Source organism: Hemibagrus wyckioides, linkage group LG03, assembly GCF_019097595.1.
Source record: "Hemibagrus wyckioides isolate EC202008001 linkage group LG03, SWU_Hwy_1.0, whole genome shotgun sequence".
In the NCBI taxonomy this organism is placed as follows: Eukaryota; Metazoa; Chordata; class Actinopteri; order Siluriformes; family Bagridae; genus Hemibagrus; species Hemibagrus wyckioides.
Genome location: NC_080712.1, coordinates 18,596,847 through 18,622,919, shown reverse-complemented (window position 1 = coordinate 18,622,919; position 26,073 = coordinate 18,596,847). Strand labels below are relative to the sequence as shown.

At 37.8% G+C, this 26,073-nt stretch overlaps 1 protein-coding gene across 3 annotated transcripts; it reads left to right on the top strand.

Moving 5' to 3' along the window:
* The first annotated feature begins 1,227 nt into the window (after nucleotides 1–1,227).
* Nucleotides 1,228–25,711, top strand: crtac1b (cartilage acidic protein 1b). 3 transcript variants are annotated; one of them, XM_058386091.1, is made up of 15 exons: nucleotides 1,228–1,420; nucleotides 4,201–4,403; nucleotides 6,042–6,238; nucleotides 6,347–6,483; nucleotides 12,918–13,074; nucleotides 13,948–14,082; nucleotides 14,592–14,737; nucleotides 16,971–17,107; nucleotides 17,497–17,579; nucleotides 18,155–18,255; nucleotides 18,529–18,697; nucleotides 20,735–20,880; nucleotides 21,262–21,304; nucleotides 21,443–21,586; nucleotides 21,910–22,902. In XM_058386091.1, exons 2-15 carry the CDS (start codon nucleotides 4,210–4,212, stop codon nucleotides 22,011–22,013), a joined length of 1,893 nt encoding a protein of 630 aa, XP_058242074.1. In that variant the 5' UTR covers nucleotides 1,228–1,420; nucleotides 4,201–4,209; the 3' UTR covers nucleotides 22,014–22,902. The 3 variants fall into 3 exon arrangements, with proteins under 3 accessions (XP_058242074.1, XP_058242073.1, XP_058242075.1); XM_058386090.1 differs by having other exon boundaries at nucleotides 1,229–1,420; nucleotides 4,204–4,403; nucleotides 21,910–22,901; XM_058386092.1 differs by lacking the exon at nucleotides 21,910–22,902 and adding an exon at nucleotides 24,544–25,711 and having other exon boundaries at nucleotides 1,230–1,420; nucleotides 4,204–4,403.
* Nucleotides 25,712–26,073: the final 362 nt, after the last annotated feature.

Here is a 26,073-nt window from a genome sequence, read left to right as displayed (position 1 = left end):
TTACTTCTCTGATTAATTCTAAGCATTAATTTTAATCTCAGAAGTATCTTGTTTGTATCTCAGATGCCAGATACCTTAACAAAAGACAGTTGGAAATTAAAAAAAAAAAAAAACAGTATATCAAAATGGCCATTTCCTCTGGAAATGAATTATTTTCTTCATATGCCTTAGTTTGCTAGGAAGCAGGGTAAGCCATGATAGGTACTAATGATTCTGAATGGTTGATCCTGATTCTCACTATAGTAGCTGCAGTCATCATTCATCCAGTTTCTGTAGCGCTTATCTTACACAGGGTCATAGGGAACCTGGATCCTTTCCAGGGACTGGAGGCACAAGGTAAAGGACATCATGGATGCGGTGCCTACCCTTCACAGGGTACAATCTCACACAAACCCTTTCACACACAATATAGACAATTTAGAAATGACTATCAGCTTACAACACTTGTCTTTGGACTGGAAGAGTAAACCAGAGTACTGAGAGGAAACCACAAAGCAGTTGGGAGAACATGCCACCTTCAACCCTGGAGGTGCGAGGCAGAAATGCTAATGAGATGCTATGATCATCTCATATGCCTTTTTTGAGCATAATCAGAGCGATATTTAACTTTTATATGGTCAGCTGTATATTATATTAACTGGTCACTAACATGCATTTGGACTGCTATATTTAAAAAACAAACAAACAAAAAAAAAACATGCCTGGAACAAGAGTCTTAACAAGTTATTGTATTGTATACAGTATGTTCCTTAAAGAAGCTAAGCTGGGAACATGAACTCTTACGATGGATAAAAATACACTATATTGGCAAAGGTTTTGGGACACCCCTCCAAATCAATGAATTCAGGGGTTGTTTTTCAGGGTTTGGGCTCGGCCCGTTCACTGGAACTAAGCGGTCAAGCCCAACCCCTGAAAAACAACCCCTGAATTGAATGATTTGGAGGGGTGTCCCAAAACTTTTGTATCCATAGTGTATCTATGACAAGAGACGATCTGGGGGGTCATTCGACAAAGATTTTTTTTATTATTAATTATTTTTTTAATTAACAGTTTCATTCAGCACGTTTCATATAATATGTCTTTTAGCACGTGAAGGTTAGCGATCTAGTCCTCCTGATCTCAGATCAGATGAAGAACACAGAAGGCTGTCTCTCCTGCCGCAGATTTAGCTCAGCCCTCCGCGCACGTCATTGGCTATGTTTTTAAGTATTCACTCCAAGCTCTTATTATTGGGCAGATTCTTACACAACTGGTTTCATAAGCTCAGATGTGTAAGAAGTTGTGCAAGAAAAAAAAACAAAAAAAAAAACTAACAAAAAACAAAGGGAGACAGTTGTGTTGAACAGAAGAGTGATCCAGGAAATCCGCTGGGAATCGCATCGGAGGGAATCCTTTGGGTCGCTGGAGACGTCTTTTTCATGTAGGTGTTATAAAAGTGCATGCTTTTATCGCGCTTGGCATGTCACCTATAGAAAGTTTACCGGTGGATCATCAGGATTCAGTGCATGCAGCGTGCGTATTATCTCTAATAACGCATCATTGATAGGTATAGGTAATGTCGGCTGTTTGGTTGGTGAACAGATGATGGGAGAAGTTTTTTTTCTGAACTTGAAAGAGATTTGTTAATAATCGGGGTGAAATGGCGATCAGTATGGTTACTAGTTGTGTCCTGATCATGTAAACTTTTTCTCTTTTTTTTGCATGAAATATACGTCTTCATCTTCTTTTTGTTGCTGTCAGATTTGCCTAGTTTGAATTATTTGACATGATCTCTATGCGCTCTGTAGGCTGATGAAAGAAGTGCTACTGTCATTTATCTTCCATCTGTGCTTTACTTGCTGTGAGGGTACTTGCTGTGTGCACTTGCTGTGAGTGTACTTGCTGTGTGCACTTGCTGTGAGTGTGTGTAGAAGAGTCTCGGGTTCATAAACTGATGCTGCAGCTTTTTGACGCAGTCATTTACGCTAAAATTGAATAGCCTTCCTGACGCAAAATAAGAGCAAACTGTCATGGGCTACCTCCATACCTTAGAAGGCTACTAAATATCCTACGAATGTTGATACGAATATCAAAATGTTAAAGCATTAATATATAGCTTTCCTATTTTTTTCCCCTTCATGTTGTTAAAGTAGTACCTTAGAGTTTTTTCCTCCATAATTTATGTTAAGAAGATTTAGCTTTAGTCCAAATGTAAAGTAGAGCTCCTGCATTCACGAATACAAGTTAGTATAATGCTTAAAGTTAACACAATCAGGCTGTGCACTGTGGTATTTGTATGGATATGTTCATTACTTCACAACTGCAGTGAGATGCAGAGACACCATATGCCACCTCAAGACAAATAGCATGTGTAAGGAGGGGTTCACCTAGGATTTGTCTTTTACTTGTCCTTACTGTCCTCTGCCGTTGGACAGTAGTTTTAAAATATCCATTAATTGTTGTAATAACTTGGCCTGTAATGCAACTTGGCCTGTTTCCAATCCCAGCCAGCAGAACACTTCCTTCAGCAAAATACAGAACAATACATTATACATACGTTTTGTCCTTTTAATGATCATCATTACACTGCCTTTTTATTCAAACTCACTATTTAATATTTTAGTTTAGAGAAATCAGTACTAGGTGTTGTCCTCTATTCTTAGAATCACTGCATAATAGATAAAATGGCATTCATTTTTTTTCACTTTTCATTTAGCATTTCCTCTAACCTGATTCTCACTCTTTTAGTCAGCATAATGGTTACCTTTTGTGTTTAAGCAATCAGACACTTTCATTATGTCTATTGTTATATCTGAAGCATAGTAACCAAATTACTGGACTTTGTGTGCTTGTGTGTTCATGCTTGAACTGTTTAATTTAACAAGGGTACCTTTGTGACATTGAGGACTTGTGTAATTTGGGGCTATCATAGTATATTGTATTAATAAAAGGAGCTCTTTATACATTTTGCCAGCTTGTGAAATTTGCTGTGGTTTTTCTTCTCTATCTATCACACCTCTTTTTTTCTGTATGTAATTTATTCACTATTGCTTCACCTCAGTTATGTACTCTGGTGTTTACACACATTTAGGGTTCAATGCCTAGCCTTTAAGCGGTACATTTACTAAAGCACTACTTAGTCAGTATGATGAATTAACTCCTGCACATCTTTTGACAGACCACAGAATCTCGTCTACTACTACATCTATCCACAGGCAGTCCAGTATTTAATTTGAAACACTCTCATTTAGTTGACCTCATTTAGACAGTTAAGTAGATGCTCCAATGTCTTTGAATCTTTTTTTTATTACGTATGGATTTTACTGTCCAAAATGTCTGCCTTGTGTGGTGGGATTGCTTTTACTCTAAGGTCTTAATTTATACCTGGTCTATCACCTGTCTTCACTGCTCTGATTTATACCTTTGCCCTGTAAGTGAAATGTTGACCAGGTAATTGGCTTTTAACAGGGGAAAACATTGAGACATCTTAAATCCAGCTCTCAGTGAATGGCGTTTTCTATTGTGCTTTGTACAGAGAAGTTTAAAGCTACATTCAGTACATCAGGCAAGCTACATAAGTGAGCCTCAAGCATCTCCTGGTGGTTTGTTATGTTGCTGCCACTTGGTTGGTGTACATACACTTTGAAAGTTGAAGTTAATGCACTTGATTTAACATCAACATGTTTGTTTAATCATTTTGTATAATCTGGTGTACTGTTTAACATGTGACTTTATTTCTTTTATGCTATGCACTATTTAAGGTCAAACATAAGATTTACATTTTAGAAACACAAATTTCTTACCAGGTAATGGCTATGGATAAAATATAAAAGAGTTACTAATAATTCGAAGAGCAAGGACTGATCCATTAAATAAAGAATGTATTTAAAGTTGTGTAGTAAAAACCTGGTATGGTAGAACTATGTATTTATGTGTAGAAAACAACAACAAATATATAAAAGACATTTTAAAATTTGACATTTTAATACTACAGTTAATATAACTGGTTAAATGTTTTAATTGTTTTATTTAGAAAATTGTAACATGTAAGATTATCCATGGACTAGCTGGCTGTTTGTCACACCTAAACCAGTGTAATGAATATCAAGTATTTCAGATTCCAGTAGATGGCTACCTTGCCTAAAGAAAGTGCCTTTTACACTGATGACAAGATGACACACCTGGTTGGAAGAGAAAAACTAACACTGTACATGTATTCAGCAGGTGACCATGTCAGCGTGGATGATAGCGGTAGCTCTCGGTATGGTGGCTCAGTGCCTGGCTCAGCGCTCAGAGCCCATGTTTGTATCTGTCACTCAGAGTGTGCTGCCCCCTGACTATGAGAACAACCCCACTCAGCTGAATTATGGTGTGGCTGTCACTGATGTGGATGGGGATGGGGACCTGGAAATATTTGTGGCTGGGTGAGTATTTTGTTCCATGTCTGCATCTGGATTTTAAAATACCAGACCTAGAAAAGAAAAACATGATTTGGGACAATGTATTTGATTTTGAAGCCAAGGATTTGAAGTCAATTATTTTAATTAAGCTTGATTGAAGTTACGTTTCGGTTAAAACATGAAAGATGTTTAAGAAGCATTTTAAGAAGAGGAATTCAGCTAAAAGTATGGATTTATGTTGAAATGTAATTAGATGGCATTTTCTCTTTTTGGGGAGATAAGCTACTTTCCATGAGACTTTTAAATGATTGAAATCTTGCTGTATTTGACAGTGAACTGTTCTGCAGCTAGAACACATGACGGTTTGATGGAATTTACAGTGACCAATGTTTGAATATCAAAGTTTGATTTCTGTAAATGTAATTAAATCTTCTTGAAGAAGTTTTTTTTAAAACTTTTTAATCCCTAATGTAAGCAAATGTATTTTAACATTTCATAGTTGCAGAAAGACTCATAGTTGGAGAATGATGGCATCATACAATTACATTACATGTTCATTTCTTATTAAAAAAATTGTATTGTGTACTAGAAACACTGCTTTCTGTACTTTCAGATTTGTTACACTAATACACTGACCAGGCATAACATTATGAAAAGTGAGAGGTGAAGTGAATATCACTGATTATCTACTCATCATGGCATCTGTTAGTGAGTGGAATATATTAAGCAGCATGTGAACATTTTGTCCTCAAGGTCAATGTGTTAGAAGCAGGAAAAATGGGCAAGTGTAAGGATTTGAGTGAGTTTGACAAGGGACAAATTGTGATGGCTAGATGACTGGATCAGAGCATCTCCAAAACTGCAGCTCTTGTGGGGTGTTTTACGGTCTGCAGTGGTCTATCAAAAGTATCCTTTAAGTTCTGTAATATCTTTCAGTCCAGTGAATATCCTTTAAGTCCTGTAAGTTGCAAGGTGCCCATGGACTTAAAGGATCTGCTGCTAACATCTTGGTGCCAGATACCACAGCACACCTTCAAGGATCTAGTGGAGTCCATGCCTTGATGGGTCAGGGCTGTTTTGGTAGCAAAAGGGGGACCAACACAATATTAGGCAGGTGGTCATAATGTTATGCCTGATCTGATACAAGCTATGATATAAATGTGCACATAACTTTACAGAGACCTGCTGACTGTTAGAGGAACATATGATAATGTTAGAAGAAAGTAATTTAACAAACACACAAGAGAAGTCAGAGAAGATTTTTTAACCCAGAACGGCAACGCGCGTTTGTAAAACGATTTGGCATTGCATTTAAGGAAGATTTAAAACTAGTGGAATGAGGAAGATATATTTTGGATACTTATTAACATAATGGGAACATTTTGGAAAAAAATCCACTAAAAACTCTAGTTTTCTTTAAATCTGCTCTGTTGTAGGTGGCTTAGAATTAATTTATCTATCTTAATTTATCTAATTAATTAAATCTAGATCGAAACCAACAATAACAACGTGTAAAATAAAACCAACATTATTATCATTTAGCACTGCTTGATAGTTGACACGCTCTTAAATATTGTCTCTAACTAATCAAGGATAATTAAGGATATAATTCATTATAATTAATAAAAAAAATAATAAAAAAAATAATGCTTCCACCTGCAGGTACAATGGCCCAAACCTGGTGCTGAAGTATGATAAAGAAAAGAAGAGGTTAATAAACATTGCTGTAGACAACCGCAGTTCGCCATACTATGCTCTCAGAGACCGACAGGGAAATGCTATTGGAGTCACAGCATGTGACATAGATGGCGATGGGAGGGAGGAGATCTACGTTCTCAACTCTAATAATGCTTTCTCTGGTATGTACATATAAATATTCTCATGGAGAGCTAAAAACATACCAGATGTTTTAAGGAAAAGAATACATGACTATTTATACAATACAATGTTCTGTTTTCTTTGACCAGGTCGAGCAACATACACTGATAAGCTCTTCAAGTTTCGCAATGGACGTTTTGAGGATCTCCTAAACGATGAGATAAACGAACAGAGAGATGTGGCGAATCGAATGGCAGGTCGTTCAGTAGCTTGTGTGGATAGAAAGGTAACAGAACCCGGTGAATCTTTTTCCTTTTCATCATTTGCGGACATCATCTATGGTTAAAGACTACCAAGAGTCAAACGGGGAGCTACATAAAGCTTTATACCTCATTCCTTTGAAATGGCTATGAAATATTTCTACCTGACAGAACGTCATGTTACAAGATAAGACCTTATATGAGAGCTGCACATGAACGATTATCCCATTCCATACAATCCCAAACTAATCAGCAAAATTTGATAGATTGCTTATGGTGTAAATTATTTGGTTGATAGCCAGAGTACAATAAGCTGAACTGCATATTTCTGGCTTCTCCACTCTTCTCCAGTGCCGTCAGCAATGAACGATGTCCACTTATCCTGTGAGGCAGCAACCGAGGGATTGAAATAGATTTTTTGATTGCAGCTCCATTTGACTGAGCAATAAGAGGATGCTGTTCTGCGGCACTGCATAAATGATGTAGCACAGCTGGGTGAGGGTGTAAACTAAAACAAAACACAAATGTGATCAGTCTGGATTTAACTGAATTGTGGGGAAAGAAATGTGGCATCATTTACTAGCAGCAAGCACCCCTTGAGAGAACCCCTGGAAGATTGTAATATTAATCCTGTGTCTTTTAAAAGGGCAATGGCAACGATTATTGCAATGCTATTCAATGAGAAAATGCTAGTCAATGAGATATTAGGTGCTAAAAGACATAGAGTTCTTGATGTCTGATCCTGTTTATCCATCTGCTTGATTCCCATCATCACAGAGGACAGTGAATACTGAAAAGCATTTTTAAAGAATGTGTCCTGTTTGACGGTGAAGTGCTATCATTTGTCTCTTAAGGGTGGACAGGGAGATGTATTGACCTGTTCATGAAATGGAGATAAATTGGTTCTCACTCACTCCTATCTGTACGGGCCAATAATTATCCATGGGCTTATGGCTGCCTCTGGAACCCTGTCCAGCAGGAGCAGGATACATTAGAGGAAGAGACTGGCATTTAACCGGCAGTGCACTGACTTTATCTTCATCTAATTGCAATATAATGAAGCACAGAAACAAATGTATTCAGTCCTTTTGGCCTTGATGAGTTGAAGGAACGCCAGTCTGTAGAATTTAAAGGAAACACATTAAATACTCTTACCATTACTTTAATAGGAACACTGGTATACCTGCTCCTTCATGTGGTTAACCAATCAGCCAATCATGTAACAGCAGCACAATGCATGCAGTCATGCAGAAATCAGGTCTTCAGTTAATGTTCACATCAAACATCAGAATGGGGAAAAACTTCTTCTATGTGACTTTTACTGTTGCATGGACTGAACAGTTGAAGATGTCTGAACTAATCATCATCTGTGCAGTTTAACAGAATCTTTGCCATTCTTGGAACCTGATGTGGTTTCTCTGCTTTTGTAGCTCCTCCACCTCAAGGTTCTAGGTTTTGTGCATGCTGAGATGCTTTTCTGCTCACCACAGTTGTGATTATATGAATTACTGTATCCTTTCTGGCAGCTCAAACCGATCTGGCCATTTTCCTCTGACCTCTTTTATCAACAAAGCTTTTTCACCCACAGAACTGCTGCTCATTCAATGATTTTCACACCATACTGTGTAAACTCTGGCAACTATTGTGTGTGATAATTCCGGGAGATCATCATTTTCTAAAATACTAAAACCAGCCCATCTGACATCAACAACCATGCCACAATCAGAGATCACACATTTAATTTTCTTCATTGTCATCTTTGTAGTGAGTAAGTATTACCTGAAGCTCTTGAACTGTATCTGTGCATTTTTGGTATTGCACTGCTACCAGATGGACAGTCCCAAATGGACAGGGGTTGCATGTTTATATTGAAATATATGTTAATGGCCTAATGGTGTAAGGGTAGAGTTGCCTCTTCAGAGCTCCAGGGTGTCTGGTTTGATCCTGAGCTTGTCATACTGTCTGTAGAGTTTCTCTTGATCTCCCTGTCTCTGTATGGGTTTTTGCTGGGTTCTTCAGTTTCCTCCAACCTACAGAAAAGCTGATCAGTGGATAAGCTAAGTTTACATTACCCCGGATTGTATGTATTTTCTTTTTTGTTGGATATTGCCGTATATTAACTTATTCCTTTGAGTTTTAGCAGTTGTTTGGCTGTCAGGCATCACAGAGGGACATTTCTAGAGTAATTTCAATAGCGTTTAATAGTTTAATAGAAATTTTTAACAAGCAAGAGATAATGTCCATGTTTAGTTGTTAATGTCTAAACAACAAAAGCACAAGAGCTTCTTTTATCACTCAGCCATGTTTAACATCATATTATTGAAATACATTGTAAAAGCAGATGTTCCAGGTGGCAGTTTGGCTGTGCAACACAGTTGATGTGATATCGGTAAATAACTCAAGCCAAGGCAAGCTCTGGAAGACTGAGAAAACTTACAGATAGAAATGCCTGTGTGGAAGTATCATTAGAAGGAAACCTTACCTGTGATTTCATTACGAACCTCAAAGTCTGATGTATGCAAAACAGTTTCTAGAAGCCTGGGGCACACTGGAAAAAAAGTGCAATGTGCTGATGAAGTGAGCATTTGATGAAAAGCACACCTTGCTAACTTCCAGATTCCAGTAAAAATCAGCAAACCTGAACCAGGAACCAAATGTCAAGAAACTGAAGCTTCTACAACAGGACAATTATTCAAAAAACCCTTAAAATCTACCTGGAACTACTTCAAGATGTAGTTCCAGCTAGTTCAAGCTAAAGCTTTTGGAATGACTCTCACAGTTGGCTGATTGAGGAAAAGTGGGTGAAAATGTATTCAACAAAAAATTGAAAGACTCCTGGCTGGCTACTGAAAACATTTGAAAGCTGAGATAACTGGCAAAAGGGGTGTAACTATCAAATTAGTGTCAACACAGTTGATGTGAGTTCGATATCGGTAATTAACTCACCTCAGCTAGATAGATATCTGTGAGATATCAAACCTGAATAATTTGATCTAGGAAACTGATCTTGAGACTGAACCACAATACAAGATGAAGTGAAAAATGAAATGGCAGCTGTATCTGTCCATTTAGATAGAGCTGAAGTGAGGGCTATTTCAGTGGATAGTAATTTGGCATTATGTAGTGAAAATAGCCCACCATGTCGATAAATAAATTTTAAACCAAGAGCTCAACATTTTTGACACTGTCCTGATGAAAGAACAGTTTATCTGAAATGCAGTTATATTGGAAGTGTTGGGCAGACAAGAACTATTTAATCACATTTTTTTTTACATGAAGCCTTCATTGAGAAGATGAGTCAATAAATTAATCAATAAATTCTGTATATTTTAACTTTTCTGCATCAGGCTACTCTCCTAGGGGAAAATTTGTTCTTAAGGGAAAATCTCTATTATTATATTTGAAAACATTTAACAGATTTTACCGGACATTTAGGTACTGTGTCAGACTTTCTTCCATGATTATTGCACATTCCCTATTGACAGTGAGACAATTAATGCAGCTGAATGCAAAAATGTGGTACCCTTCACCAAAAACACACTTCTTTGCACAACAAGTAGTTCCAAGCCACTTATTTGATTAGACAAGCAGCATTCCAAGAGTGCTATATTTAGTATAACAGCACTGGGACTTTTCACTGTTTGAATGACTCGCTACATAAAATTCCAATACTAGCAAAAGTCTGTTAAACTGAAACCTTTACTGCACTTACTGTGGGCTGTCAGTCAGCCAGACTGTGTGTTGCATGGTAACATGCAACACTTAATGTAGCTATGGCTTCTTTAGGAACTATATTCATTGTGGAGCGAAAAGAAAAAGAGAAATTTATATTCAATATTAATTTCTTGGTTGTAAAACAAACAAAAAAAATGATAAACACAATTTCTGTAGCAAACTATTGAAAAACAATTTAGTCCAACAGTCAGTTGGTTAATAAAAACATGTAATTTTGGCATGTGAAAAAGTTCCAATTGTAAATTCTCAGAACTGATTTAACTCACATTTAGGCCTTAACGGACTCATTAATTCTTTATTAAGAAGCTTAAGCTTGTTATTAGTAAGAACAGTTCCAGTAAAAAAATCTCTGACTCTTTAAACATTGTGCTAAGACTTAACTACCATCAGCTCATCTGTACAGCTAACTGAGGATCTTAAAACGAAGCTCATTGATGTCTACAAAGTAAAGGAAGACTATAAAAATATCTTCAAGATCACAATTTCCACTATCCAATATGTTATTACAAATGGGAACTGTGGAAGCCAAGGCAAGCTCTGGAAGACTGAAAACTTACAGATAGAAATGCCTGTATGGAAGTATCATCAGAAGGAAACCTTACCTGTGATCTCATTACAAACCTCATAGTCTGATGTATGCAAAACAGTTTCCAGAAGCCTGGGGCACATTGGAAAAAAGTGCAATGTGCTGATGACATGAGCATTTGATGAAAAGCACACATTGCTAACTTCCAGATTCCAGTAAAAATCAGCAAACCTTGGAACCAAATGTGACATAATCAGTCAAGAAACTGAAGCTACTACAACAGGACAATTATCCAAAAAACCTCAAAATCTATGAGGAGCTACTACAAGAAGTACAAGCTAAATCTTTTGGAATGGCTCTGACAGTCCCCTGATTAAGGAAAAGTCTGTGAAAATTTATTAAACAAAAATTGAAAGACTCTTGGATGGCTACAGAAAGCTTTTAAAAGCAGTGATACCTGGCAAAAGGGGTGTAACTATCAAATTAGTGTCACCAAAAGGGCATTGTCTTATCAACCCCAGCATGTCACATATCCAAACCACTATCACCAGTTTTACCAGATCTTGCTCATAGCCTGCATGTTCTGCCTCAGGTCTCTGATTCAGGATTTAGATTCTCTTAGTTCTCTTAGTTATGTCCAACAGCCAGTGATTATGAATGAATGAAGGGTCCCAGTGGATCTGGAGCATAATTGCTTATCAGTAAATGCAAGACAGGGATACAGTCTGGATAACATCTGCATAATTTAATATTTCAGAGATAGGGCTACTAAATTCTTATGAAAAAAATCAGTTATGTGTGAAAAATTGCAATGTTTTATGTGGCTACATATAGTGACGTGTACTTTATAGGAAGCTGGATAACACTGCACAAGGAGAACTTTGTTAGGACATCCCTTTTATGTGTGGCTCAGTCTGTAACATAGAGTGTAGTCATATCTGTAAGATTTTGGAAAAATCAACAACTGCATGAACATCCATTATGGGCATGCTTTAAATAAACCAATTTTTTTTTTTTCTTTTTCAGTGTGTCAAAATTTTCATCTATGATGATTGCATACACTGTAGGCAGTGGTGGATTGATGGTTATTGAATGAGGTAAAAACTGCTAGAGAGGCTCCTGAGCTCCTGAGGCTCCTCAACTTCATTGTCTTTCTGTTGTCTCAAGTTTAAATACTGAAGATGCCATAGTCATTCATGGCCAAGAGTCCAAGACAGTATAATTGGCCTTGCTGGATTGGTAGGATGGCAACACTCTGTAGAGCAGAGCGACACTTACCAATTATGTCTGTCTGTCAGCACGTCTGTGAAAGAAACCTGTTAATGCGTTGTGTTCAGCTGCTCTATGAGCAACAGTTCTAAAAGATGCGGTCACTGAGTTCACATGAGAAAGCACATGTTAGGCCTCACTTCTCTAACTGATAGGTGGCTTTTAAATTCCTGGTAATTATCCTAAGTGACGTAAATTTGAACAAAATATAAAACTATAGTGTTCTTTTTAGTAAGTGAGGTGAAGATACATCAATGCAGTACCATTTAAATTAGAATGATATTCCTGTCTATGTGTGTGCTTCCAATCTGTAATTACTACATTTATGAATCAAATAAAAAGATATCCATTTAGTCATTTTCAGTAAACTGAAGGCAATGAGGCCTGTCATATTTACGGCATATAAACTACTCTCTTAACTCCCCTTCTCGAGCTGTTTTCTTGACCCGAGTTGACGTCTCAGTAGAGTGCAGAGAGCAATGTAATGTGTTTGACATTTACATTCTTATGCCTCATTAAGACTGCAGAGACTAGGTAGTGGTATTTATATACTTATGCACACATTTCTTTAGTTCATCATTTCCCTGGTGTGGAGATGCAGGGATCGCTGGAGACTTTATTGAAACTGTGTGCGTAAGTTCATTTAGACGGCTCCTTCGCTGAGTTCAGGCCCACAGGGACTCTGTCTGATAATGGAGTGTGAAATTAATATCCACAGGGTAGGTGCTGGAGAATGCAGAGAACGCGAAGGAATGGGGTCCTCAAACAAGAGAAATGAGGGCCTCCAATCCAATGAAGTGGTAGTTAACATTTGGAGGCGCTCATACATGCTGTGTTTGGTATTAGCATAATCAGACATTTTGTATTTGTGTAGAAATATGAATCGCTTACAATGGTAGATGCACAATAAGTAATTCTCTTCTGTATTAGGGAACAGGGCGCTATGCAATCTACATTGCCAACTATGCCAGCGGGAATGTGGGGCCACATGCGCTGATTGAAATGGATGAAAGTGCCAGCGACCTGTCCATGGGGATTATTGCGCTGTCCAACATGGCAGAGCAGGCCGGAGTCAAGAAGTTTACGGGTATAATTTTGTATTACTCTATATATACTTAAAAGAAAGGGTTTATTACTAGAAACCCTTAAAAGCAGCTGGCTTTAGGGTCAGTGTGCTTAACCCCATGGCTGATTTACACCCGAAGCCAGTGCTCATATCAGCTGCGAGTCATTGAGTTATGGACAGTGTTTATTGGGTAAAGCAGCTCTAATAGAGAGAGAAGGTGCGTGAGTCGCTGCTGCAGCCGCACAGTGGCAGCTTTTGGCCCACTCAGCTGTTTGCTGTTCTGAAAGTCATAGGGTGGCACAAGGACAACAGAGCCATACTTCAACCCAGACTTGCTCAATGGGCCAAACATTCCATTAATCAGCACAGACTGTGAAGTGGACTTTGATCCTCTATTCAACGCTGTTTCAGTGGAAGCACAGTTATGAAAGGTTGTGCACTGAGGCAGGGAGAACCTGTGTATAGAATCATTATGAAAGGTCATTTGGATATATGATAAAGCCATGTTCAGTCTGTGTAATTAGAATCATTTCTGTTCTAATTTGGTTGAGGCTCAGGAGCATTTTGGGCAAATAGGAATTGAAATATTTTGCTAATGGACAGTGCAACCAAATGCATTATGTAAATGTATTTAATTGAATATATTGCAGAGGAAATTAAACTTGCAAAAATTCAAGATGTAAGCTTTAAACATTCAAAGCTTTAGTATTGCCTCTGGGTTAGTAAAGGGAGCACTGCAGTGAGGGGCAATATGGCTGTAGAGAGTCTATAATGTGATTGTAGTTTGTGTCAGCAGAAACAGTGGCATGCCTGCATGGAGAAATGGGCTGGAAAAGCAGTAATGATTTGCAGACTGCATATGGTAAATTTGGATGTCCCTCCGATGAACTATAGGAGGACGTGGGGTCGTGGTGGGACCCATATTCAGCCAGACCCTTCCTGATATATTCTGTGACAACGAGTACAGCCCCAACTTTCTGTTCCGCAACAACGGTGATGGGACGTTTACAGATGTGGCTGCACAGGCAGGTGAGCTGTAAAATATTTAGACACCTGACCATCACAAGCCTATAGGTCCATTCCAAAACCATGCATGATATAACAGCCTCCACTCTTATGGGAAAGTTTTCCACTAGATATGGGAGTGTAATTGTGGGGATTTGTGCTCATTCAGCCACAAGAGCATTAGTGAGGTCTAGCACTGATGTTAAAATTTGAGAAAGCCTGGTGAGTACTTCATCCCAGAGGTGTTCAGTGCGGTTGAGACCAGCGTTCAGGCCACTCATGAACTTCCACATCAACCTTGGCTATAATGGCTTTATGGATTATTGCTTTAGGAAGGGAAAACGTAATGCTATTCCCTGTAACTGCATGCTGCCAACTTTTAAGGAAGGCCCAAATATAGGAGTGATGGTGAGGTGAACACATACTTCTGCCCAAATAGTATATTTTTTTGTTGTTAAGTGTACAATCCCATCAACAGCAAATGTCAGTATTTTGTAATATACAAAATATATGCATTTTTATACACACTGCAGGAGTCGAGGACCCGATGCAGCATGGCCGTGGAGTAGCTCTAGCAGATTTTAATCGAGATGGAAAGACAGACATTGTGTATGGCAACTGGAACGGGCCACATCGTCTATTCCTGCAACTGAACAATAACCGCAAACAAAGATTCAAGGTGGGTTTTTAAAATCTTAACATTTACATTTGCTCATTTTGCTCATTTGGCTCAAGCTTTCACCCACACATGAGCAGAGGGGTTAAGGATCTTGCTCACTGATCTAACTATGGCAGCTGGATGGTGCTGTACCAGCTGTTATTTGCTAGTGGCAAGTGGTTGCTTGCTTGATAGCTTGCTTTTATTTCAGTACATTTATTTGCTGCAAATTGAAATCTAATATTTACTGAGGGAAAACAGTAGGTGTAGTTAGGTAATCTGTTAGTGGACATAATTGCTTATTTTGGCATAATAATTATATTGGTTTTGTTAATTATTTTACCATGTCTCTTGGTACTGCTAATTTGATGCATGAACAGTATAACTGAAGCTAAATTATCTTGTCCATTTACAAAATGACTTCAGTCACACATTGCAGAAATTCATATGCCGTGACTCAGAATTTGTCTACATCTTCTTCTTTTTGATTAGAGCATTCTGACTGTTATTCATTTCCACTGAATTAACTCTGTGCCACTCCTCTCGAGGCAAACATAGTAAGATGCTACAGAAAGCAAGATTTTTATGATGGTGGTTGCTGATTACAGTGCTCTGCAGATTGGAGCAGTGTTGATTATCCTAATGCTGGTGGAGAAAGTGTTGATGAGAGAGTGACTGCCATCCTCAAACTGTCTGAGGCCTTTGCTATGACCACACTGCAATTTCACATACAATCAGAGGTCTACCTGATTATATCTGACTGATTAAAGTATTCAGCTACAGTAGACTAAAATGAAAGATGTGCAGGACAGCTTCTCCGTCTCGGTTCGACCAAATTGTACTAAATTATGCTGGATTCATTTTGTTCTGATGCACATCCAGTATAGCACCAGCCTGGAAGACTGACAAAGAAAATAAAATAATATAATATGATAAAATCCATTTATGTTCATCTGGTTTAGCTTGCAAGTCCTGCTTGTAGTGAAACTATTTTAATATCAGTGCATTATCAATAATCAGTTAAATCACCACATATATTATTGCATACACAGCAGCATATGTCCATGTTAACAAAGCTATAATAATCCTCTGCGAATAAATTTATGTGTTCATAGTATTTGGGGTCATGCCAGAATCAATGGCTCCTGTACAGTGCAAAATAATTGTTTGTGTCTTTTTGCCTGCCCAGAGACTATAGATAAATTATCTAGTAGCTTATCCTGGTGGTTGTTCATCGTCCCTGACTAAATATACTTAACCTGGAGTAATCTAAACTATAGGGCTTTTCATGCATTATTTATTTTCAAATACAAGTCATAAATCAACCTGATTTTTAAGTATGCTGCTGAACTCGAGCGTTGTGTGATTGTGGAAAAGCATTTTGTGTCGACCTGCTGTGCTGTTTTAGATGCTGTTGTCACTAGGGGTTGATGTTTTTTCTGGCCAGATAGATAAATGTCACAGGGGAGCTGTTTTATAGGGGTCACATACTGGGTTAATGTCCTGTGGGAGCACTTGTACAGAGACATCTGCAATGCACTGCTGGCTCGTGTGACCACTGCCATTTCTAATTAAGATGTTCTGTCACTTTGCTGAATTGCTAATTAAATCTGAAGTGACCTCGAGCCGCACAGGCACTGCAAACTGCTTAACTTTATCATTTTAAGGCACTAGAATTTTAGACCAAACATGCACTCAGTATGCTTTCTTTATCACACAAGAGTGATGGTTCCAAATAGCCAAAAGCAGATTGTAAGAAATGTTCACTTCATGTTCACCTTTGATTTTCTGCCTTTCTCAGTGTGAATCCTGTCCAAAGCTGTCCATCGCATCTTCTCTACCTAGGGAGGACAAGGTCATTCTAGGGTACTCCTCGAGCAGAGTTTATGAGCCCTATAATTAAAATGAGGGGTAAATACTTGAGGGAGTGCAGTGCTCTATAACTCTTCATGGACTTATTGCTGCACCACTGAACCAAGGAGATATCAGTTACTTCCTCCTGCTCTTACTTCTTGCTGGGGCAGGTCTTTGAGCTGCATGATTTACCCCGAGCTCTGCCTTCTGTGTCAAGCATACAAGACACCAGACATGAATTATTTACTCATCCGGCTATATTACAACTGAGCTGTCTGCATGTGCCATTTTCAATATTTGTCTTTGTAGATTTTTTTCTTTCACAATGAATTTAGGAAAGTGTGTTAAAGCGGTGTGTGTATTTATGAGTGGAAGTGATACTGATACCCCTGTGTCTCAGGACATCGCTACGCAGAAGTTTTCCATGCCTTCTCCAGTACGCACGGTCATCGTAGCAGACTTTGACAGTGACAATGAGCTGGAGGTCTTTTTCAACAACATTGCATATAGAGGATCATCAGCTAACAGATTGTTTAGGTAAACCAAGTTGAATAACAATATCTAACAAAAAAAGAGAGACTTAACACTAATTATTTAAAGCATTAATGAAAAAGCCCAAAGTTTTTGTGGATTTAAGAGCAGTCCTAGATATTTGAAGTCACAAGAAGCAGTATTTGTATTTTAATCAAGCAATTATAAAGTTATCTTAATGGATTTTTATTATGTTTCCTGCCTTGAATCAGTGAATCAGCACACCAAGCACACTTTTGTAGAGGAGAAGTGAGACCTGTTATGTAACACTGAACCAGAAACGGAAAGCATAAAGACAGTAATTATATGTATATCACTGTGATTAGAGTGAAATACGCTCTAAGCCCACTTTGAAGTAAAAGTAAGGTACATGTAACTGCTAACTGCATTCACAGGGTGTCTCGAAGAGAAAATTCTGACCCGCATATAGAGGAGCTGAACATTGGCGAGGCAGCAGAGCCAGAAGGGAGGGGAACAGGTATCGCCCTATGATTATAGTACAGTTGTGTGTGTACTTTTATGCAAATGCAAACAAGCACATTATTTAGTATTTTTATTATATGAAACACAAATTCCTTCAGGTTAAACTCCAGGTTAAATTCCTATCACCTGAAAATTACCCAAGCATAAACATGTGACCGTTCTTTACCAGTGGGTGGCGTTAGAGCTCTACTGTGCCAAGCATATCTGTTTGTAAGCATGGGGTATATATTCACTTACCTTTGTAGACAATTTGTAAGTTGTAAGTAGTGTAAGAATTATGAGGAAAGTAGTGTAAGAATTGAGTCATTGTGACAATTTAAGGTTAGAAATAAAATTCAGGGTATTTTATGAAGACTCTGAGGGAAGCAGAAATGATCAATCTTTGATTTTTCACCATAATTTAAATATGATAAATAAACCACACATTTCAAGTCACTCCAAGTGCTTCTGATTTAGATCTCCATATGTTTCTAATTTATTAAGCTTGTTATATATATTGCAAAAAATAGCTGATTTCATGACATAACACAATCACCTGTGTTGCATCTGACATTTGGGTTTGTTTTGAAGGAGCTGCTGTGACTGATTTTGATGGAGACGGACAGTTAGATCTGCTGGTAACACATGGCGAGAGTGCAGCACAGCCTATCTCTGTGTACCGAGTGAACCAAGTGAGTGTCTTCTGAGGAAAAGTAAGGAAAATACATTCTAAACTGAAAATTGGGTTTTCGTTCAAATGTGAAGGGAAACACTTATTTGCAATATTGCTCTGTATTTTGTTGTCTAGTTACTAGATAAGTTAGCCATTTCATTTCAGCAGTCATTAGTAAATCCATTTAGGTAAACCATCCATTTAAACAATAAAAAATGCAGCTGTTGCTACATGGAATCTTTTCTTGGAGTTTTTCTTCCAATTGTCTCATGCTGTTGATTGCGCCTCACAGGGATCATCTAACAGATGGCTCCGTGTGATTCCACGTACTCAGTTTGGTGCTTTTGCTCGAGGAGCCAAAGTGGTCGTCTACACTAAAAGAAATGGCGTTCACACACGTATCATCGACGGAGGCTCCGGATACCTGTGTGAAATGGAACCTGTAGCTCACTTTGGACTTGGTAGGTGTTGTATTTTGATTTTACTCTGAGTCAGCATACACAACTCTCACAGTTTTAGTTTCCTAACATCAAAATGCAGAGCAGCTTCACAGAATCCCCTGGCTATGCTGTTAATTCAGGCAAATGTGTTGACGACATGAGTAAAAAATTTGACAGTGCTCGTGTTTAAGTCTGATGTTATGCTGTATTCATTCAAAATATTATCTAGAGAATGGTATTAATAACAAATTTGACAATAAGAAGAGCCAAGGCCAGCTGATATTAGATGTTAACAGCTAACATTAGAATCAATACAAGAGTCACATTATACTTCATAAAATCTGACAGCTTTACTGTTAAAGCATGAATAATTTCATTTAATTTCAAAGCCAGTACAAAGTGAAGCAGCATGTGCTTTGCCTGATTCCACTATGATTCCTGTTTCATTGGGGTGCATAGGTCAAGTGTGTTCATGCGGTGGTAACATAATCCATGTGAAAGCCGGCATTTTTAATATCCTCACTGATTAGAAGTCTGTGATGAGATGCTGGTGTACAGGTGCAGAAGCCGGTGGTCAGCGCAAGAACGTGCTCCCTCTCCATGGCTCAGTTACAGATGCTCTGCCGAGCGTGGCTTCAGCAACTCATCAGGGAGCCATCAGCCAGATTTGTAGCGCTGCTAGGAAGCCAGTTGGAAGCTCTGAACTTTCTAAATATGCTGTGAAAATCAAAATGCTCCCTTTTAGTGCTCAAATGATCACCCAGAGGGCCTGTAAATATGTGCATACCTGGTGTTGGGTACAGCCACGCATTCATATTTGGTGCTGGAAGGTGGATGTTTCGATCAGGAGCTAAAAGATTGTAAATCACATCAGATAACTTGAGATCTAAAGGACGACTAATTCCATGTTCTTGGAATAGCTGTTAGAGTACTTGATTGTTAGCCATACAGTTTTAGTAAATTCAGTACATTGCTTCATGCGTTCTCTGTTGACTAAAAATTTTGTCTCATGAAACCGTCACTGCTGAGTCATAGTTGAATAGTAGCATAAAATTCAGTGTGATTACTTTTACCCTATAAGAGCTGCATGTAAAATATTTAAGCAGAACAGTCTCTTGCAGAGAAATCATAAGCTTCAGCAGGTGAAATGTCCAATGTGTTCTCCCAAGGGCCACCTGGAGAAGCAGACTTGGTTCTGGCAGGAGCCCTTGCGGATCTGTTTACCTAAGAAATGTTGCTTTAATTAAAGACTGGCAAGGCACTCAAAGCGTCTCTCCATGCTTGACTAAAAAGCGGAATGGAAGGAAACGGGAGCTGCTCGCAGTCAAGCTCTTTCCCCATTCCTTCCCATATCTGTCTCTTTCAAGTTCTGCAATCTTCTTCTGCCATGTTTTGCTTCGTTTGCATGGGCGCTGTGATGATCATCATGTTTTGGACATTGCCATACCAACTGTTGAAGTAACTGTAGCCAGGCTCTGGTTGTGACATTGCCAACAGGTGGGCGGTGAACACTGGGAATTTGGATGGATTGACAATGTCTAAATATAGCTAGTTTAAGAAGTTACTATGCCAAAAAACTGTCCAAAAGCATTAATATAGAAAATTCATGGTCTTCTGGCATAGAGCACAGTATGTAACACAGTTACCTCAGTTCTAATCTGGTGGATGAACATCTCTGTGGAACATTGCCTGCTATACCACTAGCTTCCAAACTCCATAATCCTGTCTTGTTTGCTGTTAGTTGTGAGACGTTCACTTACTGTATCAAATCAGACAAGTTTAGTCCTTACAGCACACAGCTGCAACCCTGCACATTCTTGTGCATTTGTTAAGAGCTTGCAACCCTTGTGCCAAACCCAAGCTTGCTCCAACCTGGCTTTTGCCAAAGAGCTTCTTGGGAGGCCTTTTCTCCTGAGTGGAATTTTTCCATTGAGAGCTGTGCTTAAAGAGAAGAAATCATTCATTGTGTCTCCTAACTCGGAGGGGAGGTTACAAAGGCAGACTGTTCTCTAAGTGCTGAGAGGCTTTTTGCTTCCCTGCCATGTACTTCGCCAACAGGGAAAGACGTGGCCACCAATGTGGAGGTGTACTGGCCAGATGGACAGTCTGTGGCCAAACCATTGGAGCTCAGTGACCTGAACACAGTTATGGAGATCAACTATCCAACATCTGAGGAGGAAGTGACCCCAGCAGTCGAGATTGAGGTGTGCACAGTGCTATGTTCTGTTTTATAATTTTGAAATGAAGAGGTTAATGCTTTTAATCTGCTTACTATTACCAATACATGTATATGTATTAGGCCTTAGTAATATAAATGACTTCCATTCAAATAACTGTGCGTCTTCCTGATGTACAGTAGATTAAAATCACCTTTTTGTTTTGTTAAACCTATTTATTCCATCTTGTTACTTCCAGATCAAAATTAGATAAACAATTACAGTGAGTTTTGAAATATTGGTTCATAATGATTAGACAGATTGAACCAGATACAATAAAATTCTGTACATTGTTCCACTTTAACTGAAACTTTACGATAAATCATTTCAGTCTCTTCATGCTATGTTACCTTTCTGTACCTTTTGCAGTGTGGACATGGATTTTTTGTTAATGAGAATGGCCGATGCACTGGTAAGCTTCATAGCCTTTACAGATTGTTAGAGTTGTGTTAGTGTAACCCCTCAAACTGTGTTGTCATCTCTCACTTTTCTGTTGCAAATCCTCCACATATCTGTACAATCCTTCATTCCACTGCCTTGTAATTCCTAGATCAGGATGAGTGTACACAGTTTCCCTCTGTGTGTCCTCGTGAGCGTCCTGTCTGTACCAATACATATGGGAGCTTCAAGTGCCGCTCGAAGAAGAAGTGTAACCAGGGCTATGAGTCCAACGATGAGGGATCAGCCTGTGTGGGTGAGTAGGAAACTGCTGACTAGGGACTAATAAAGGAAAGAACTGTCACGAGGCCTTCCAACTGTCATGCTGCTTTAAGCTTTCATGAACTGCATCATTTTTAAACCCAAGACTGTGGGACATTTTATGGCCAAATATGACTGCCTACAGCTTTCCCATGATGCTCTTTTCTATTGCTGCATTAAAGCTTCCAATTTTTTTTCTTTCCTTTCTTTCTCTCTGTACTGTCTTACATTTTTATCTTCACCAAAATGTCATTAGATTAAAATCAGTTACGTAAAAGTAGAATAAATGTGAGTTCTCTCTCTGCTTTCTGCCTGCAGCTCAAGTAGCATACTTTGAGGAAAACAGATCTTCTGCTTTCAAACAGTGGCCTTCTCACTTCTGGTTACTGTCTCTACTTCTGCTTACTCTGCTCACTATCTGACCCGCTGATGGCTCCCTTCTTCCTCGTCATCATCATCACTTCTCCTCTGCTGTGCATTTTCTCTCCTGTGTATTGGGAGTCGACTGTAAACTGAACTCTCTGTGGACTCCCAGCTCTCACCGTGACCCCTGCTGTGTCTCATTTTCTGCTCTAGTACTTGTAGAATAGACACTGTGCATGCCCACAGGAACTTACAGGAGTTTTGAAGAAGAAAACATTTTGAAAAGAGTTTCAAGAAAAAAAAATTCAGCACACCAAGCTGTTGAAAAGTAAGAAAGGCATCACACAACTGATGACATAATAAAGTCTCACTAAATTATTTGTTGTACATTCTCATCTAAAGGCCTGGATATGATTTATTATTTCAGTGTGAATATAAAATGATAGTATAAAAATATATTCAAGGTCACAGGTTGTTCCTTGGACATGGGTTGTAGATTATTTGCAGTTTAATATTTAATAAAAATGGATCAACAACCAAATTACTGGTTTTGATTCTGTGAAATCTACATCGAGGATGTCATTTGCCTTTGCAATGTATTTCATTTGTTGGTGTATTTGCAAATAATATTTTTAGATTTTATTTTTAAAATATTTATTTCTTATATTTTTATTATTTTATTTAATAAACATAAAATGAAATGAAGACTCCCCAATTTATTTGCTGTAGACTTTTTATCTAAATAATGTGGATAATATACGGTCATCGTACTATATAAATTGTTAATATGAAACATATTAAAAGTGTGAGTGTGGGCTATAGATTGTCTGCAGTTTATGATATTTAATAAAATGGATCAACAACCAAATTTCTGGGGTTGATGCTATGAAATCTACATCAAGCATGCCAGTTGCTTTTGCAAGGTATTTTATCTGTTGGCTTTTAGTACATAAATGAAATAATAATATTATTATTATTATTATTATTATTATTATTATTATTATTATTATTATTATTATTATTATTAAGGATCCAAGCATGAAGTGCTTGCAACTTTATTATATTTGTTGGGATTTCTTCTTCTTCTTCTTCTACTTCTTCTTCTTCTTCTTCTACTTATTTGCTACAAAAAGGTCAAACCATAGCTCAAGTATAGAAACACCAAGTTTGTCACATGGTGCAGAATTCCCATGCTATTCAGGCAAGTAAAGGGTCTAGCATCAGTCTAGTAGTGTTGCAATAGCACAAGTTTTGATGCTTATCTTATATTTCGATAGCTATAAGCTGCACACTCAAAATTCTTTTTTCCTCCTCTATAGACTCTGCCCATTCATTTCCACCATGATTAATTTTTTTTTGATAATTTGCATAATATGATAATTTGCACAACCTATGTTTGTGAAGTAGTCCTAGGTTTTTTGACTGATCTTCAGAAACCTCAATAATTATCACAAATATGTTGACATTCATAAACAAAATGGCGCCACATATCAACTCTAACGACGCAGAGCATAATTTATTCAAGAGCTGTAACTTATGGATTTTTGTGTGCATCCAAATGAAAGCATATACAGGACAAGATTCTGAGCTCAGGTGCAAAGTCTTGGGTGTGGTCATGCATAGAGGGTGGAGCTAAGGTCAGATAGTAAGTCCTCCGATTGAGCTGAAACTTGGTAGAGTGTTTTGTTTTGCTTATCTGTCATTTTTAATGATCTAATTACTTGACAAACATGACTGGCATCAGCCAATACGTTTTCAGCAACCAATTGACAGGCTTAACTTTGAGCTATGGTCTTGAAACTTAAATGGTAGGATTGAGTATGAACCTACTACTATTTAATAACACTCAAATTGGCCACAGGGGGGCGGTGTTCATGTTTTTGCGTACAAAAACGAGCATCTCATGCAAAATAAGAGTCAAAGCCACTTATCAGTGTTGATTCCTTGTTTCAGCCCAAATACTGTAAATCTGCATTAGAATCATTTAGCCCCACCTATTCCAATTTACCATAATTTGCATAATATGCAATACCAGATTCAGACTGCTGCATATTTGGTGTCAAAGCACATAGGAGAGTGTGAAGCTGAAGAACTATTAAAACGTTAAAATTGATAAACAGTATGTCTGCCAAACACCAATCAGTCTAAATGGGGTGGAGCTGTTCTTCATAGATGTGTGCATAACACAAATCTTATGATGCATGTCCAGCAAACACTTCTAAGGTGATATGGTTATGTTGAAATGGCTATTTCTGAGAAACTGAAAGTCTGATTTTTGTGAAAATGCTCAAATTTGGTGCTGCATCACGCTAATCTGATTTTTAATCATCACTGAATTAGCCTACTTAAAAACATGGCCATCTTCAAGCACTTAGCATTCAGCAGAAATTAAAACACAACTAGCATTGAACTATTGTTACAAAACCTAATATGTATAGATTCTTTACTGTTCTATGAATCCTGCAGATTACCACTTGAGGCTATTCTTCATCTTATCGTTGTTGTTGGTCTTTCTTTCTTTCTTTCTTTCTTTCTTTCTTTCTTTCTTTCTTTCTTTCTTTCTTATTTTTTTCTTTCTTTCTTTCATAGGAGGCCTTTCAGCAAGCTAGATGGCCTGATGCAAATGTTTTGGTAATTAACAAGCAAGTGTTTTCTTCAATGGGATAACGGCAGCATGTTTTGTATTTGCTAGTTATATTAAGTCTTTACAAACTTAATCTACAAGATTGTTATTTCTTCAGTGTTCACATTTATGTTTGTATTGTTCTGGAGACCACATGTTTTATTTCCTGTCTAGATTTGCTTTCTGTCATTTCAAACCTTATCTTAAAGCCTTTTGAAACACAACTGTTTCTTAAGACATCTAATGTTTTGTTTTCATTTCAATTTGGGCTGTTAATCGCAGCTCAACATGTTTGACCTCTTCTGAAATCTTGCAGCAGGATGTAATGTTGAGTAGCTTTGCTTTCTGCACACCATATTGACTGCACTGAAGAAACATGTGTTCATTTTGCAGAAAATTAGCTTCTTACTGAAGTATGCTAACAGTAGTGATTGCTAGAAGATAAGAAACCTGCATTCTTCTATGCTAGGTTGTTAAAACATGTCTGTACGGTGTGGACATAGTCAGCAGTGTCAAACTGTAGCATTTGTATCAATGAATGTATACAATGTTTTATTTTCGCTGCATGTTTGTTTAGAGGACTGGACAAATGATACTGGTCCCCTTTAAGATTTGCAGGGACACATGTAGAGAAACTGTTGGTGATTGGGCAGCATATGCTCAGCCATCTGTTTCAGACAAGGCTAGAGTGTGTAAAACTGTACATTACAAGCATAAGCATCTCCACCGTGGGTATTCATGTAAACTTTCTGATAGTCCAATTATATAAAATCCTCTTCTCACAAAGGTCTGGATAAATGGGGAACATATCTGCTGAATGGTGACATTTCACAGTTAAACCATTAATGATTTGTTTACACAGTTGAGAGAAGTGGTTATGCTTTGTTTTGCATGAATGCTTCACATTATCACTTGAACACATTGGTTTTAAAATTGAAGCTTGAAAACAACAATTCTTCGTGACTTTCTCTAAGCATTCTAAAGCCATGTTGTCATTTGTAGAAGGTTAAAGATAAAAATAAAATATAAAAAATATATATCAGTGAAAGTCTTTGAAAAGACATCAATTTCTAATACATGTAAATTGTTTAATGTGGATATATGCAAAAAAAAAAAACCCACAATAAAGAATTTTTATTTTACGTTTGATCAAATGTTTTCCTATCTACATCCTGACTGTGATTCCCCAGTACTGCACAGTCCCTGTACAATTCTTTTCCTGAATTTTGTTTCTACAAAATCTTATTTCACAAAGTATACACAAAAAGTCAATAGCAACAAGTCTGAGGCCATTCACTCTGATGCAATCATTGCAGTTTGTTAGCAGCAAATCACTTGATAAATAGATCTGATAAATAAATTCACAAATTTTGGATCACAAGTTCAAATTTGTTCAGCTTTAGAGCACTGAGCACTGTGTGAAAATATTTACCATAGTTTAAACATTTCAAATTAGACAGATCTGATCTGAATCATTAATATAATAGACTAGATTA

Excerpts from the sequence above, each read along its gene's own strand:
- crtac1b (XM_058386091.1), top strand. The coding sequence starts at position 4,210 with ATGTCAGCGTGGATGATAGCGGTAGCTCTCGGTATGGTGGCTCAGTGC. Across the intron at positions 14,738-16,970 it reads ACCGCAAACAAAGATTCAAG|GACATCGCTACGCAGAAGTT; the intron begins GTGGGTTTTTAA and ends CCTGTGTCTCAG. Across the intron at positions 18,256-18,528 it reads CTGTGTACCGAGTGAACCAA|GGATCATCTAACAGATGGCT; the intron begins GTGAGTGTCTTC and ends TGCGCCTCACAG.